The sequence below is a fragment of the Cinclus cinclus genome, unplaced genomic scaffold (genome assembly GCF_963662255.1).
Source record: "Cinclus cinclus unplaced genomic scaffold, bCinCin1.1 SCAFFOLD_32, whole genome shotgun sequence".
Taxonomy (NCBI): domain Eukaryota; kingdom Metazoa; phylum Chordata; class Aves; order Passeriformes; family Cinclidae; genus Cinclus; species Cinclus cinclus.
In genome coordinates, this window is record NW_026912098.1 from 3,292,030 (window position 1) to 3,306,646 (window position 14,617).

Consider the following 14,617-nt stretch of genomic DNA (forward strand, 5'->3'; position numbering starts at 1 on the left):
TTGAAGGAAATCCCAGAGCCCCAGTGTTTCAGGGCAACATGAGAAGAGACCCTTGACCAGCCAAGGACAGTTGGACCAGTCAGGTCAATCCAACCAGACCTGTTCCCTGTTCCCTTGGATTCACGGGGCCCTGCAGTGTCACAGAGGTCTCCTTGGTGCCTTGTGCCACCAAAAGGAACCCTTGGTTCCATGGGGACTCACAGTGTCACAAGGTTCTCCTTGGTTCCATGAATCCCTTCAGAGCCCCTCGATTCAACGAGGCCTCAAAGTCTCCTCATGGCCTCCAGGATTCCATGAGGCCCCAGTGTCACAATGGACTTTTGGTTCCATGGGGTCCCACACTGTTCCATGAATCCTTAGTTCCATGGGGCCCTGCAGTGTCACAATGGACTCCTTGGTTTCGTGGGGCTGCAAAGTGTCACAGTGGCCCCTTGGTTCAGTGACAACTGTGATGCCTTAAGCTTTCAGCCTTGACATTTTTCAAATCCTGTACTGCATCAGTGCATATCTCTAAATGCCATAGAAAATGTCAGTTTACCATCTTCACATTTTGATCAGGGAAAAAATTCCTCCTGGCCTGAAACTCAAGGACACCCTACAGCCGCAGGGTCTGAAAATATACATAAACGTGAATTTGGGGGAGCAAACTGGGGTAACATGGCTTCATTACCTGAAGCTGCAAAGGGAGAATTAACCACTGATATTGAGACAGACCAAACTTACATTTTTTTTAAAATTTAATGTGGACCATCATTTTTGTATGTAGGCGCTGGCCAAGAATTGTGCCCAGACAAAAGTATCCAGGACACAACTGTTTGGCTGCCTTGCCCTCTGTTGATTTGGTTAGATTATGAGAAGAATGTTTTAATTTGCCAGCAACTTTGAGAGGGCCCAAAAATCTCTCAAGATGGTGTTTGGAGGCTACAAGCAAACGACCACTATATAGGGACAAAGGAGCTTTGTGCCCAGAGGAGTGGAGACTGAAGAGAGCAGAGGAGAGCACAGACAGGACACGAGGAGAAAGGAATTTCCATCCCATGGCAGGGCTGGGGCCTCATTGCCTCCTTGTCCCTGCTCAGCAGCCTGGCAGGGGCCGCCCCATGGTGCTGCCCTTGGCATTGCACATCCCCAGAGCCCAGTGCCCTGGGAAGAGCCCTGAGCAAGGAGGGAGGGACAGGATCTGCCTGGCCAGGGGCTGGGGCTCAGCCCTTGGCCCTTGGCATTGCTGAGACACATCCAGGTTTGCTCAGCATCACAGACACCTTTCCCTTGTTTGTCACCTCCTGTCATCACTGTGCCACCAGTGTTCTGCTCTAACTGGAACCTGGGACACTTAGTGGGGTCCCTCAGTGGCATCCATTAAAACTTCAAGAAACTTTGGAGTTTGAATATGACTTTGAGCTCTTGACAAGTTTTCTTTCAGCTCCCTCTCAGGGTCTGATGTCCAGGGACTCAGCACTGTTGAAATCTCCCAGCTCTACAGAGATGGGACAACTGTGAGGCATTTTTTTGCAAGATATTATTACATTACCAGTCTTGTAAAGAGTGAAACAAAAGTAATGTAAAAGTAAATGCCAGTCAATCAGAAGCCAACTTATTTCCTGGTTACAAGAACTTATAAATATTTTTCAGCCTACTGGCTTTTGGCACTCTGTGGTGCTAATATTTCTAACACCAATCACCTATTATTTTATCCCGTGTAGTCTTGCCACAATGCATCTTTCACAGTTCTAATTCTCCAAAATATCTGGTCTTTTTGCAAGCCCATCATTTGAGACTTGTTCAATCTCTCTCTCTTCAATGTCTTTTCTATTCCATGGCCTTTCTAAGTCAGCACACCTTATCTCAGAGTTTGCATACACATGTACAAGACTGTGGGAGCTTTCAGTCACACTTTGAGAATCCTTTACAAATCCATTTCTCACACATATCAATTACACAATGCTGTGATCACCTCTGCTCTAGAGAGAACTCCATTGAAATTCAGCCTTGAAAATTGTAATGGAGATTTCTAAGAAGGTCTTTGACATATTTCTCCATAACTGGAGTTGAAATCCTTCCTGATGAACTGTACCACAACAGAGGGACATCAAGGCAGAACTGTGGTTTGATAGGAAACCTCTCAAGAATTCAGTCATAATCAAATTCCAAAGTTTCTGATACTGTTCATGTGTTCCACTGAGGGACACAACTGAGAAAGTGTGCCCAGGTTCCAGTCAGAGCAGGAAATTGGAGGCAGAGATGACAGGTGGTGTGGGAAATGCAGGCATGGAGAGCTCCCAGGGCCTTGTGCATACAGGCTGAGAGATAGAGATGGATCCAAGGCTTGACCTAAGACCTTGAAGAAGAATTGGAGAGTTAGAGCATAAAAATTAAAATCGACATAAAACAAGAATATAAGTCTGTAGTTTACATAGAAATATGTTTTAAGCAAACAGAGATATCTATTATGTGAGCAAAGCAGTATGTTACGTAAGATAGTAAAATATTTTAAAATTTAGGAATGGAATCTATTATAAATTTAGTTAGAAGTTAAAGATGTACAAGTTAAAGTTTGTTATATGTTATATGATTGGTTGAGAAATGACGCATTGTGGCAGAGCCATGGGAAGCAAAGCAATTAATGATTGGTGTAAAAAGATGCTAGCAAACTTGTAGAGATATTGTATTGGCTAAAAAACTGACATAAGGCATTGTAACTGAGAATTGGGCATCCTCTGATATTATGGCCTTGGATGTGTTACATTTAATATCTCAGCATTCAATGAGATGGATGCAATCAACCCATAAACCACCTTTTACAGTGTCTCTCAGTTGCCCTGTCCTTTGTAATATTAATCTCCTGATTGGTATTTTCTAAACATCTGGAATACTCTTTAAAATCAATAGGGGTGTAGGAACACCAGGTCTACCCCATTGAAGTCAATGAGGATTTAGGGAAACCAGGTCTACCAGTTAAAATCAGTGGTGATTTTGCAGAAAATTGGAGCTCAAATGGAGAAATATGTGTAAATTACAGAGAAATCATGGGCTGAATTCTGGGAATTTCTGCTCCAGGAAAGTGGTGCTGATGATCTGGAAGTCCTGGATGAATTCCTGAAAGCTACTCCCGGATCCCTGATCCCACAGCTGCAGCCTGTGCTGGAGCTGTTCCTCCAGGTAAGCCCAAAAATCTCCATTTTCAGCCCAAAATGTGGAAATTCTGAGCCCAAATTTGGGATTTTTAGCACCAAAAAATTTTGGGACATAGGGTCTGTGATTTGAAGTCAATGGATATTGAGGAACACCAGGTCTTCCTCATTGAAATCATTTGGGAATTTTTGGACACCGAGTCTATCCATTAATAGAGCTTGATTGGGAAGGATTACTGGCTTAACTGGGAGTACTGGGAGTGTCTAAGGGGTCCACTGGAGTTCCTGGGCGTACTGGGGCAAAAGTGGCACCACTGGTAGGAATTGGTAGAGATAAATGGGGATAAAGTGGGCCCCATTGAAATCCATCAGAATTTAGGGATATCAGATATAGCCAATAAAGTCATAGGGAATTTTAGCGACACCAGGTCTACCCAGTCAAAGCAATGAGGATTTTTGGGATGCCAGTTTTAGGGGGCCCAAGAGATTTTAGGTGATCCAGGTGTCCAAGGGGTACCAAGGTGTATCCAGCTGATTTTTGGGGCACCTAGGTGGGTTTTGGTGGTACTCAGGTGTAGCCAGGTGATTTCTGGGGCCTATCCAGGTGATGTTTGTGGCACCCAAGCATCCTGACTCACCCTGATGGGCCTGGAGAGGATGATGGACCTGGTTGTGTCCTCCTGGTCAACTTGGACACAGATGACCCTTGGCAGTGGGGGGGGAGAGGGGGGGTGTCAGGGGCACCCCCAACATTCAGGGGATACCCCCAAACTCCAGGTGAGAGCCCCAGGGGTGGGAGGGAGCCCCAAGTGATCTCAGGAGAGGATGCAGTGCAGGTACACTCAGGTGCTTTGTTCTGTGGGGTTGATGAAGACGGTGTTCTGCACAAGCTCCAGTTCTGGAATGGGCAGGGAGGGCACCCCAAAATCCCAGGGGGGCAGCAGGGTCACCCAAAGTGATGTGCAGAAAAACTCTATAACCCACAAGGTAGGTTAGAGATATGTATTTTATTTAGTACTGAGGTACATGAGGGATAGCTCCTCCAAAAACATGCACAGCTTCAGTGACCTGCGCCTCTCCTTTCATTCTCTACAAACTGGGATTGCACAATACACCTCATACACATTCATTTCCTAACTCTGCCTGTCCCTGCTTTGTATTAATATTAGCTTTAAGCATCTTTGTGACTGCGCACTGCTCCTTGTTGGTCACTCAGGTGGTCATCTAGGGGTCCTTGGGATGAAGTAAACAGTCTTCCTCTCAGCTGAACTTTTCACCTTGCCTTCTTTGCACAGGAAAATTAGTATTTGATCTCTTTCCAGACCTTGATACCAGTTTTTCTGGCTCAAGGGTCTGAAGAATCCCCCTTATCTCGAAGGGGCCTTGCTCTTTCACACTGTTTGCACATTCTTGCTTCTGTATCTTATCTTGTAGCCTTGCTCTCTTCTCCAGTTCCTTCAAAGACAAAGAATGTGAAGCATTCATAGAATCTTGTCATCCTCCTTCTAGTTAAAGCATCCTCCTGTATTTTTGCCCTTAACTCTTTAATTTAAATTTTAATTCCCCCCGTTTCAGTTTCACAACAGCTCCTTGGTTCTATGGCCCTACAGCTTCATCTTTAATTCTTGGTTCCATAGGAGTCCTGTGTATCACAAGCATCCCCCTGATTCCATGAGGCACCAGAGTGTCACAATGGTCTCTTTGGTTCCATGAGGATCCATAGTGTCTCCATGGTGACCTTGGATCTGCTGCTGTCCTTGTCACAACTGACCCATGGTTCCATGAGGTTCTGCAGTGTCACCATGGTCACTGTAAGAGGCTGGATGAGATCCATGTCCCCAGACACCTCGGGATGAGCTGTCAATCAAATGGAGCAAATGCATACGTGCAACACGCTTTTAGAATCACATGTCCACAGAGGGTTATGTGTCATCCCCTGACATCCCCAGCCCTCTCTAAACCCAAATGAGTGTTAAGGAGTCTTTTTCTAGTATGTTTTATGAGAGGCACTGAGAGAAGGTTGAAGAAGCTGCTGCAGGAGTCAGCAGCAAAACTGCAAGTGCCTTGGAGCATCAGTGGCCGCCATGAGTGAGGGCAGGGAGTGCCCAAGGCTCCCCAGGGCCTGGGGAGAGCAGATCCTTGAGGGCAGGATTGCAGGAGCCAAAGGCTGTGAGCAGGGAACTGCAATGCTGAGCAAGGCCTGGGCTGGCTGGAGGAAGCAGAAAGGCCAAGGCTGAGCCCAGGCCTGGGACAGCAGGGCCTGTCCCTCACGGGTGGCTCGGGGCTGTTGCTGGGGCAGTGGGATGGCAGGGGCAGCAAGGACAAATGGCATCAGCCTGTGGGACACTCCACATGCTCATGGAACCAAGGCACAGGGTGACACTGTGGGGCCTCATGGAAACAAGAGGCCATGGTGAGCCTGCAGGGCTGTAACACCCCAGAACAATGAAATGCTGGGGGTAACCAAAGGTTCCTTTACTCAAGCTTGGTGCACAAGAGCAACCCCAGCCAGATATTTTCAAGAGCTCAAAATGACACAAAATTTTACTTACAAAATATAGAGTATCAAGGAACTTTGGAAAAGGGTTTAATATAGCATCCAAGCCAAAATAAAGGTCTTATCATAACAGTAACTTCATTAACTTTGCCTTTTTAATCTAGAAACCTCTAAATATTTAATTTGATGAGGTAGCCAAACTGTTCCATATAAAGAACATTAGAATTAGAGGAAAGAGAGAGAGACCGAAGGACAGAAGCTCTCTAGAAAGTCACACACACATGGCTACCAACTCCTAGGGTTCCAGTGTGGGTGAGACACAGACCCCAGGAGAAGGCAGGGTACGCACCATGGGATGAGCTCCTGCTCTGTGTTTTCAGCCCCTGGCCCTTTGTGGGCCTCCCCCCAGGTGGGACTTGGGATGGCTCGGGCAATGAGAGCCTGGGTCAGCACCAGCCCACTGTGGGACTGACTGACAGCTCATCCCGAGGTGTCTGGGGATATGGATCTCATCCAGCCTCTGACAGCGACCATGGTGACACTGCGGAACCTCATGGAACCATGAGTCAGTTGTGACAAGGACAGCAGCAGATCCAAGGACACCATGGAGACACTATGGATCCTCATGGAACCAAGGGGCCATTGTGACAGTGTGGGAACGTGTCTCCTCACAGAACTCAGGAGTCCATGGTGACTGATAAGGAAGATGCCTTTACAGACAATTCAGTCACTGAACATATGGCTTCACAAGGCTACAGGTGTGGTCAGTGGGGTGTGGTCAGTGGGTGTGGTCATTGGGATGTGGTCAGTGAGGGGTGGTCTCTTGGTGCGGTCTGTGTGGGCAGTGGATATGGTCATTGGGGGAGGTCAGTGGGTGCAGCCAGTTGCGGTGGTCATTAGGATATGGGCACTGTTTTTTTGGTATGGATGGAGTCAGTGAGTGTGGTCAGTGTGGGTGTCAGTGATTCTGGTCAGTGCAGGTGGTCAGTGGGGGTATGGTCAGTTTGGGGGTCATTGGGGTGTGGTCAGTTTCTGTGGTCAGTAGGTGTGGACTGTGGTTGTGGTCAGTAGGTGTGGTCAGTTGGGTGTGGTCAGTAGATGTGGGTAGTGGGGGTGGTCCGTGGCAGAATTTGGTGGGCTGTGGTCAGTGAGTGTGGTCAGTGGGGTGGGGGCATTGCTGTCTTGGCAATAGGTGTGTTCACTGGGTGTGGTCAGTGGTTATGGTCAGTGGGTGTGGTCATTGTACATGGTCAGTGTGGTGTGATCAGAGGGGGTGGTCATTGGGTTGGTCATTGGGGTTTGGTCAGTGGGTGTGGGGAGTGGATGTGGGTTGTGGGTGTGGTCCCTGGGTGTATCATCAGTTGGGAGGTCTTTTGGGTGTGGTCAAGGGGTGTGGCCAGTGGGGTTTGGTCAAGGGGGAGTGGTCAGTGGATGTGGTCATTGGGGTGTGGTCAGTGAGTGTGGACATTGGTTTCTTGATATGGGTGTGGTCAGTGGCTGTGGTCACTGGCTAAGGACAATGGAGCTGTTCAGTAGGGGTATGGTCAGTTTAGGGGTCATTGGGGTGTGGTCAGTGGGTGTGGTCAGTGGGGTGTGGGCATTGGTTTTTTGGATATGGGTGTGGTCAGTGGGTGTGATCAGTGGTTATGGTTGGGGGCTGTTAGCTGGGGTATGGTCAGCTGGGAGTTCTTTGGGCTGTGGTCAGTGGGTGTGATCACTGTGTGTGGGCAGTGGGTGTGGGCAGTTGGAAGGTCTCTGGGGGTGGTCACTGGTGTGGGCTGTGGTCATTGGTGTGGTCATTTGGGTGTGGTCATTTGGGTGTGATCATTTGGGTAGTCATTGGGTGTGGTCAGTTGGTTGCTGGGGGGTCGTGAGTGGCTTTGGGCAGTGAGAGGGTGGTCAGTGGGTGTGGTAAATGGGGTGGCCAGTGCAGTGTGGTCAGTTGTTGGTGTGGTCAGTGGAGGTGGTCTGTGAGCTGTGAGGAGTGGTGATTGGGGCTGGTCAGTGGCTTTGCTCAGTGGCTGTGTGTAGTGGCTAACAGCTGGCCTTGAGGCCTTACAGTTATAATTAATCCTGACTGTAATTTTATAACTGAAATGTTAGTAATTACTGTCACATGAACATGAAGTTTTGTGTCATCCCTTCTGTCTCCACTGCCATGAGTGATCAGCAATAACCTGACCATGGGGACAGCGGTGGAGATGGAACCCCAGCAGGGGAAGGTGACTGGGAAGAGTTGCCAGCAGCTGAGATCTGTGGAGGTCTGGACCTTGTGAATGGAAAAACCTGCTGGGGATCCTTGAAAACAGAAGACTCTTATAAAAAGAAGAAGCGGCTGGAGATATGGGAACGTGATTTTCCCCAGGAGAAAGAGAAGGTGCTCAGAGCCATGCACTGGACACAGCCATGAGAGCCCAGCAGAGATGCCATGGGCACCACCCACCAGGGAAGCAGCAAGGAGAGTGAGTGCACCCTCGGGAACGCAGCATGGGAGGAGAGGCAGGAAGTGCAGGAAGCCGAGGGAGGGATGGTTGATATCCAGGACCCCTATCCTTTCCTTGCCACCCTGCTGCATTGACAGCGGAGCTCCCACAGCACTGCTATTGGCATCCCCTGTATCGTGTGTGGGTTTGACCACACTGCGAGTGCCCGAGCTGCTGCCATCACCATTGGGTGAGCAAGTGCAGCCCAGAGAGGACTGAGCCCCGGCCATGGGGGAAGGTGCTTGGCCAAGGCCAAAGGAGGCTCCCTGTGTGCCCTGCTGCCCTCTCCCTGAGCTCCTGAGAGCTCTGCAGCCCCTCCTGCCATCCCATCTGCCCAGGCCAGCACAACAGCCCCGGCCTTGGGGCCCTCCAGAGCTGCTCCTGCTCCAGGCCCAGGGCCCATCCCAAAGCTGGGGCAGCCACAAAGCTGGGCTCATTTCTGCTCATTCCTGCTCTGATGAGGATGGATCCTCAATGATTTAGAGGTTGCTGAAGAATTTTACTACTCCAGAAGCCTCTTCTTTATGGAGTTCAGAACCTCAGAGACAAAAGCTCATAAACATTTGTTCAAAACAGATGAAGAAAAAAGCATAAGTGAATAAGTGGGAATAAGTTAAGTTATCAAATCCTCTGTTATTAATTAGATACGTTTCAGAAGTGTATTCCAAGAGAATATACTATATTGACAACAATGCAGAGAGAAGTATTTTGTCCTGTTAGGTTTTCTTTTCCTGTTTCTTGGTTGACATCAGCAATGTCCAATTAATATTGACCCCCAGAACCGTCTAGTGCAGTCTGAAGAGATATGAAAATCAAGACCCTTCATGGCTGACAATCAGTCACGCTTTGTCCCCACACCCTTCCTACCATTTCCGTCATCCAGCTCCAGTGATTCCTATGGATCAGGAATGGTGTGTCCAGCAGGAGCAGGGCAGTAATCCTTCCCCTTTGTTTGGCATTGCTTAGGCAGTACCCTGAGTGCTGTGTCCAGTTCTGGGCCCCCCAATTTAGGGAGGACATGGAGGAGCTGGAGTGTGTCCAGAGAAGGCGACAAGGCTGGCGAGGGGTCTTGAACACAGTTCCTCTTAGGAGTGGCTGATGGAGCTGAGGATGTTTATCCTGGAGAAGAAGAGGCTCAAGGGAGACCTCATCACTCTCTACAAATCCCTGACAGAAGGGAGCAGCCAGGTGGGGGTCAGGCTCTTCTCCCAGGGAGCAAAGACATGAGAAGAGGATGCAGCCTTAAAGCTGCACTAAGGGAGATTTAGGCTGGACATTAGGAAATATTCTTCACAACATTGGTGACTGGAAGGTCATTGGAATGGGCTGTCCAGAGAGGTAGGTGCGTCACCATTCCTAGAAGAGTTTCAGGAAAGACTGGATGTGGCACTGAGTGCCATGGTCTGGGTGACAAGGTGGTGTTGGGTCACAGGTTGGACTTGATGCTCTCTAAGGTCTTTTCCAGCCTGGGTGATTCTGGGATGATTGTGACACTGCAGGGCCCTGGGGAAGCAAGGGGCCATTGTGACACTGCAGGGCCTGGTGGAACTGAGAGGACCAGAGTGACACTGTGTACGACATGGCACCATAGAGCCAAGGGGCCATTGTGACACTGTGGGGATAAATGGAATCAAGGAGTCCATGGTGACAGTCTGGGTCCTCGTGGAACCACAGAGGTCACTGTGACACTGCAGGGCCTTGTGGAACCATGCAGAGCATTGTGACAGAGCAGGGCCTCGTGTAATGATGGGGCCATTGTGACACTGTAGTGCCCCATGGAACCAAGGGGCCAGGTCTGCTCGACAGGGACTCTTAGAATGAAGGAAACATGTATGACATTGTGGTGCCTCTTGAGACCAAGAGGCCATTGTGACACTGGGAGGCCTCATGGAATCATGGAGACAATTGTGAGACTTCAGGGACTCATAGAACTGTGGTGGTACCAAGTTTTCTGGCAGTGTTCATGTGCAAGAGAGTAGGAGGGCTCTGCAGAGGGACCTGGACAGGCTAGATCCAGGGCTCAAATCCAACAAGGTGACATTTAACGAGACCAAGAATGGGGACCTGCTCTTTGACCACAACAACCTCTGCAGTGCTACAGGCTGGGGACAGAGTGGTTGGAAATGGTCCAGGCAGAAAGTGACCTGGGGGCAGTGATGGACAGCAGGCTGGGCATGAGCCAGCAGTGTGCCCAGGTGGGCAAGAAGGCCATTGGCACCTGGGCCTGGATCAGGAATGGTGTGGCCAGCAGGAGCAGGGCAGTGATTCCTCCCCTGTGCTCTGCACAGCACCTTGAGTGCTGTGTCCAGTTCTGGGCCCCCCAATTTAGGAAGGACATGGAGGGGCTGGGTTGTGTCCAGAGAAGAGCAACAAGGCTGGTGAGCAGTCTAGAATACAAGTCCTGTGAGGAGGGGCTGGGAGAACTGGGATTGTTTATCCTGGACAAAAGGAAGCTCAGGGAGACAAGGCAGTGTCAGGGCACAGGTTGGACTTGATGATCTCCAAGGTCTTTTCCAGCCTTCCTCGTTCTGTGATTCTCTGACACCACCCCTTGAGCAGTTCAGGATGAGCCCTGGGCCTCCTCCTCAGAAGGTGCAGCAGCCCAGGTCCCTCAGCTTCTCCTCACAGCCCCCAAAGCCCATCCTGTCAGTCCTGCAGAGCCTCTCCAGCCCCTCCTCATTGCCCACAACAGGGAGCCCCACAGCCAGACACACCAGCCCAGATGTGCCCCCCTGGCCTGGGGTGCCTCTGGCAAGGGAGCGGCACCAGGCACTGCAGGACCCTGCAGACAATTCCTGAAGCACTTGGAGGATGATCCTGCTCCCCAAGGGACATTCCCAATGTGCCAGATCAGGAAGTGAAATGGGGAGTGGGGACAGAGAGGAAAGGGATGGGTGGTTTACAGGGGAGGTTACAGGGAAGCGCAACAGGAAGAAATCTGGATCAGGAAAGAGTAAAGAAAGCAAAGATGAAGCAAAGGAAATGCTCAGAGCAGTGTGGGGGTGGCTGCCAGGCAGCCCTGAGCTCTGAGCAGCAACGTCTGCAATGGGACAGGAAAGTCACAGCTCATGGGAACAAACTTTCTGTCTGATTTCAGAGGCCACGACAAACCTGAGTGGTTTCCCTCTGGTCCCGCAGCCCTTGCTGGCCCCAGGGGCTGATGGCATTTGTGCTCCCTCAGGTCCCTCTGCCCACAGCAGCACCATGGCGGTGCTGACGCCTGCTCTGTGCAATGCAAACAGGGGCTCCTGAGGCAGTGCTGCCGTGTGTGTGCCTGCAAGGATGGGGCACCTGTGTGAGCTGGGGGAGAGGCCAGGGCTGCAGAGGGGGGATGTTGTTGGCAGGTGCACGAGAACGCTCTGGGACGCTGCCCTGGGGTGTCCAGCGCACTGGGGATGGATCAGCCCCTGCTCTGCTGCTCCTTGCCAGGCTCTCCCCTTGCAGGGACCTTGCAGAGCACCAGCCATGCTGTTTGGGCCCAGCCTGCCCACGGCCAGCCTGGGGCTGCTCCCGGGGCTTTTCTGTGCTCAGCGTTGGCCTGGCCAGGTGTTCTGGAGAGAGCCTGGGCAAGGAGCCTCCAGCCCCCAGGCCCTGCCCTGAGGTGTCAGCGCTGCCCCAGCAGTGCCCATGGCCTATCCCTGCTGCAGCCCTGGCACTGCCACCCCCAGGGCTGTGCCCGGCCCCGAGAGCACTCAGGCCCTGCAGCAACACCAGGGGCAGGAGGGCAGCGGGGCAGTGGCACGGGAGCAGCACTGGCAACACCAAGTGCTGCTGCTGCTGCTGCTGGGCACAGCTGCTGTGCCAGCACTGATCTGCCCCAGCTCTGCACACAGACATTGCTGCTGCAGCTCCAGGGAAGGGAACAAAATGGGCATCTATGGAGGAAACTTTGCTGCTAGAGAGATCCTTTAGTTCATTAGAGACACTTAGAGCACAGCTACTCACTGACACACTCTGTGGCCACTGTGAAGGTGGAGAGAAACAAAATTATAACCTGCACAATCTACAAATTTCCTTTGTGGACAATAGAAAAAAACAAAGGAAGAAAATTCCACAACCAAACTAACAAGAAGTATTCAAAATTACTTTTATTACAAGTGATTTGTGAAAATTGGCCCCCCGTTCAATGTTTATGAAATCCTCGTGCCAGCAATCTCCACACTGCAGCTTTGAGCTCCTGGTTCCTCAAGCTGTAGATGAAGGGGTTCAGGGCTGGAGGCACCACTGAGTACAGAACTGACAGGGACAGGTCCAGGGTTGGGGAGGAAATGGAAGGGGACTTCAAGTAGGCAAAAAACCCAGTGCTGAGGAAAAGAGAGGCCACGGCCAGGTGAGGGAGGCAGGTGGAAAAGGCTTTGTGCCGTCCCTGCTCAGAGGGGATTCTCAGCACAGCCCTGAAGATCTGCACATAGGAGAAAACAATGAACAAAAAACAACTAAAATACAGAAATGCACTTAGCACAATGATCCCAAGTTCCCTGAGGTAGGATTTGGAGCAGGAGAGCTTGAGGATCTGTGGGATTTCACAGAAGAACTGGCCCAGGGCATTGCCATGGCACAGGGGCAGGGAAAATGTATTGGCTGTGTGCAGCAGAGCATGGAGAAAGGCACTGGCCCAGGCAGCTGCTGCCATGTGGGCACAAGCTCTGCTGCCCAGGAGGGTCCCGTAGTGCAGGGGTTTGCAGATGGACACGTAGCGGTCGTAGCACATGATGGTCAGGAGGGACAACTCTGCTGAGATGAAGAACACAAAGAAAAACACCTGAGCAGCACATGCAGAGTAGGAGATGTTGTTGGTGTGCCAGAGGGAATTGTGCATGGCTTTGGGGACAGTGGTGCAGATGGAGCCCAGGTCAGTGAGGGCCAGGTTGAGCAGGAAGAAGAACATGGGGGTGTGCAGGTGGTGGCCGCAGGCTACGGCGCTGATGATGAGGCCGTTGGCCAGGAGGGCAGCCAGGGAGATGCCCAGGAAGAGGCAGAAGTGCAGGAGCTGCAGCTGCCGCGTGTCTGCCAATGCCAGCAGGAGGAAGTGCCTGATGGAGCTGCTGTTGGACATTTGGCCCCTCTTGGCATGAAAATCTTTTACAGGACAAGAAGTAAGAGATAAGTTAGGTGGGACTTGTATAACACAAAATCAAAGCCATTTCCAAAATCAAAGACATTCCTGCTTTCAAATAGAAAACTCTTTGTCTTTCAGGAAATGCTCCCTCAGGGCTGAGTGGGAGGTGTGTTTTGTGGAGACCACAGCTGCAGTGATGGGAAGGACATCATCTCAGGTCCTCATGTCAATTCAGGTCTTCTCTGCACGGGTGGGAGGGGACAGGGACCAGACCTACTGTTCAATATTTTCTGTGGAAATCCTTTCCTATGAACAGGAACCCCTCATCATCTTCACTCCTGCTGTGTAGGAATGGGAATGGTAAAACCTGTCAACATTTTCTACATTTTTTAAAAAGGTATTGTTCATTTTTCTTGCTGACTTCTTTTAGGTGTCAGAAACCCTCAGCATTTCTGCTGCTGGCAGGGATAACAGAGCACCTTCTGTGGGGCAAAGTGATGAGAGGAGAGGGAACTGGGCCCGGGGCTGCAGAGCTGCCCCACGGCTCTGCTGCAGCTCTGCCTGCACAGGAGGGGCTTCACGCCTTGGAGCCCCAGCCCTGAGGGCAGAGGCTTGGCTGGGGGACAGGAGGGAGGGGGCTTCTTCAGACCGAGGGGCTGCACTGGGTGAGGGGTTTCCTATGGAGATCTCTAAACTTTCCCTGCCACAACATTTTTGGTTTTTGTTTTCTCTCCTTCCCTGAACTTCTCTCTGCTTCCTGGAGATTTTCCTCCTGGAGTTGTTTCCCTCTGCCAGCACTCACACACCCCAAATCTCTGTGCACTCTCCTTGTCCCTACAGAACTCTGCCTGTTTTCAGGGCACTGGCTGGGGGCAGGTTCTGTTTGCAGCTTGGAGAAAGGACAGGTCAGACTGAGCCTGATGGGTCCAGCACAGGGGATGCTGGTGCTGTCCAAGGGCAGAGTGGCTGAAACCTCTTTAGAAAACTACCATTGACTTACAGAGCACCCAGGGCTACAATTCAGGTCTCTCAGATACAAAATTAATAATTTTATAATATTTTATCTTTTCCATTTCACGGGAGAAGGAATTTGGAAACAATCTCAGGAAATTCCCCATCTTTATAGAAATCTTCTTGAAAATATCCTGGAAGTGAGCTGAAGCTCTTGGCTTCTTCTCCTCTACAGCGGACATACTCTGAGTTGTACTTACAGATTTGTTTTCAGTGGGATCTTCCAGCTTTAGGAGATCACTGCAGGAGCTGCAGCTGCATTGTCCTGCAGCCAGAGGCTTCCTGAGTCCAGGGCTGGGAGTGATTCTGCCCCAGGCACTTGGGAGCATCTTCCCAGCCCTGACTGATAGAAGCTCTCTGTGCCTCTGTGCTGTGCCCAGGGTGGCTGCAGGCAGTGCCCTCAGCCCTGCTGTGCTGGGAGAAGAGCTGCTCCTTA

At 50.8% G+C, this 14,617-nt stretch overlaps 1 protein-coding gene across 1 annotated transcript; it reads right to left on the reverse strand.

The window, feature by feature from the left end:
• Window positions 1-12,234: 12,234 nt before the first annotated feature.
• Window positions 12,235-13,179, reverse strand: LOC134057376 (olfactory receptor 14J1-like). The gene has a single exon (XM_062514365.1). The coding sequence runs from the start codon at window positions 13,165-13,167 to the stop codon at window positions 12,235-12,237; it is 933 nt and encodes a 310-aa protein (XP_062370349.1). The 5' UTR covers window positions 13,168-13,179.
• Between the last annotated feature and the right edge of the window lie 1,438 nt (window positions 13,180-14,617).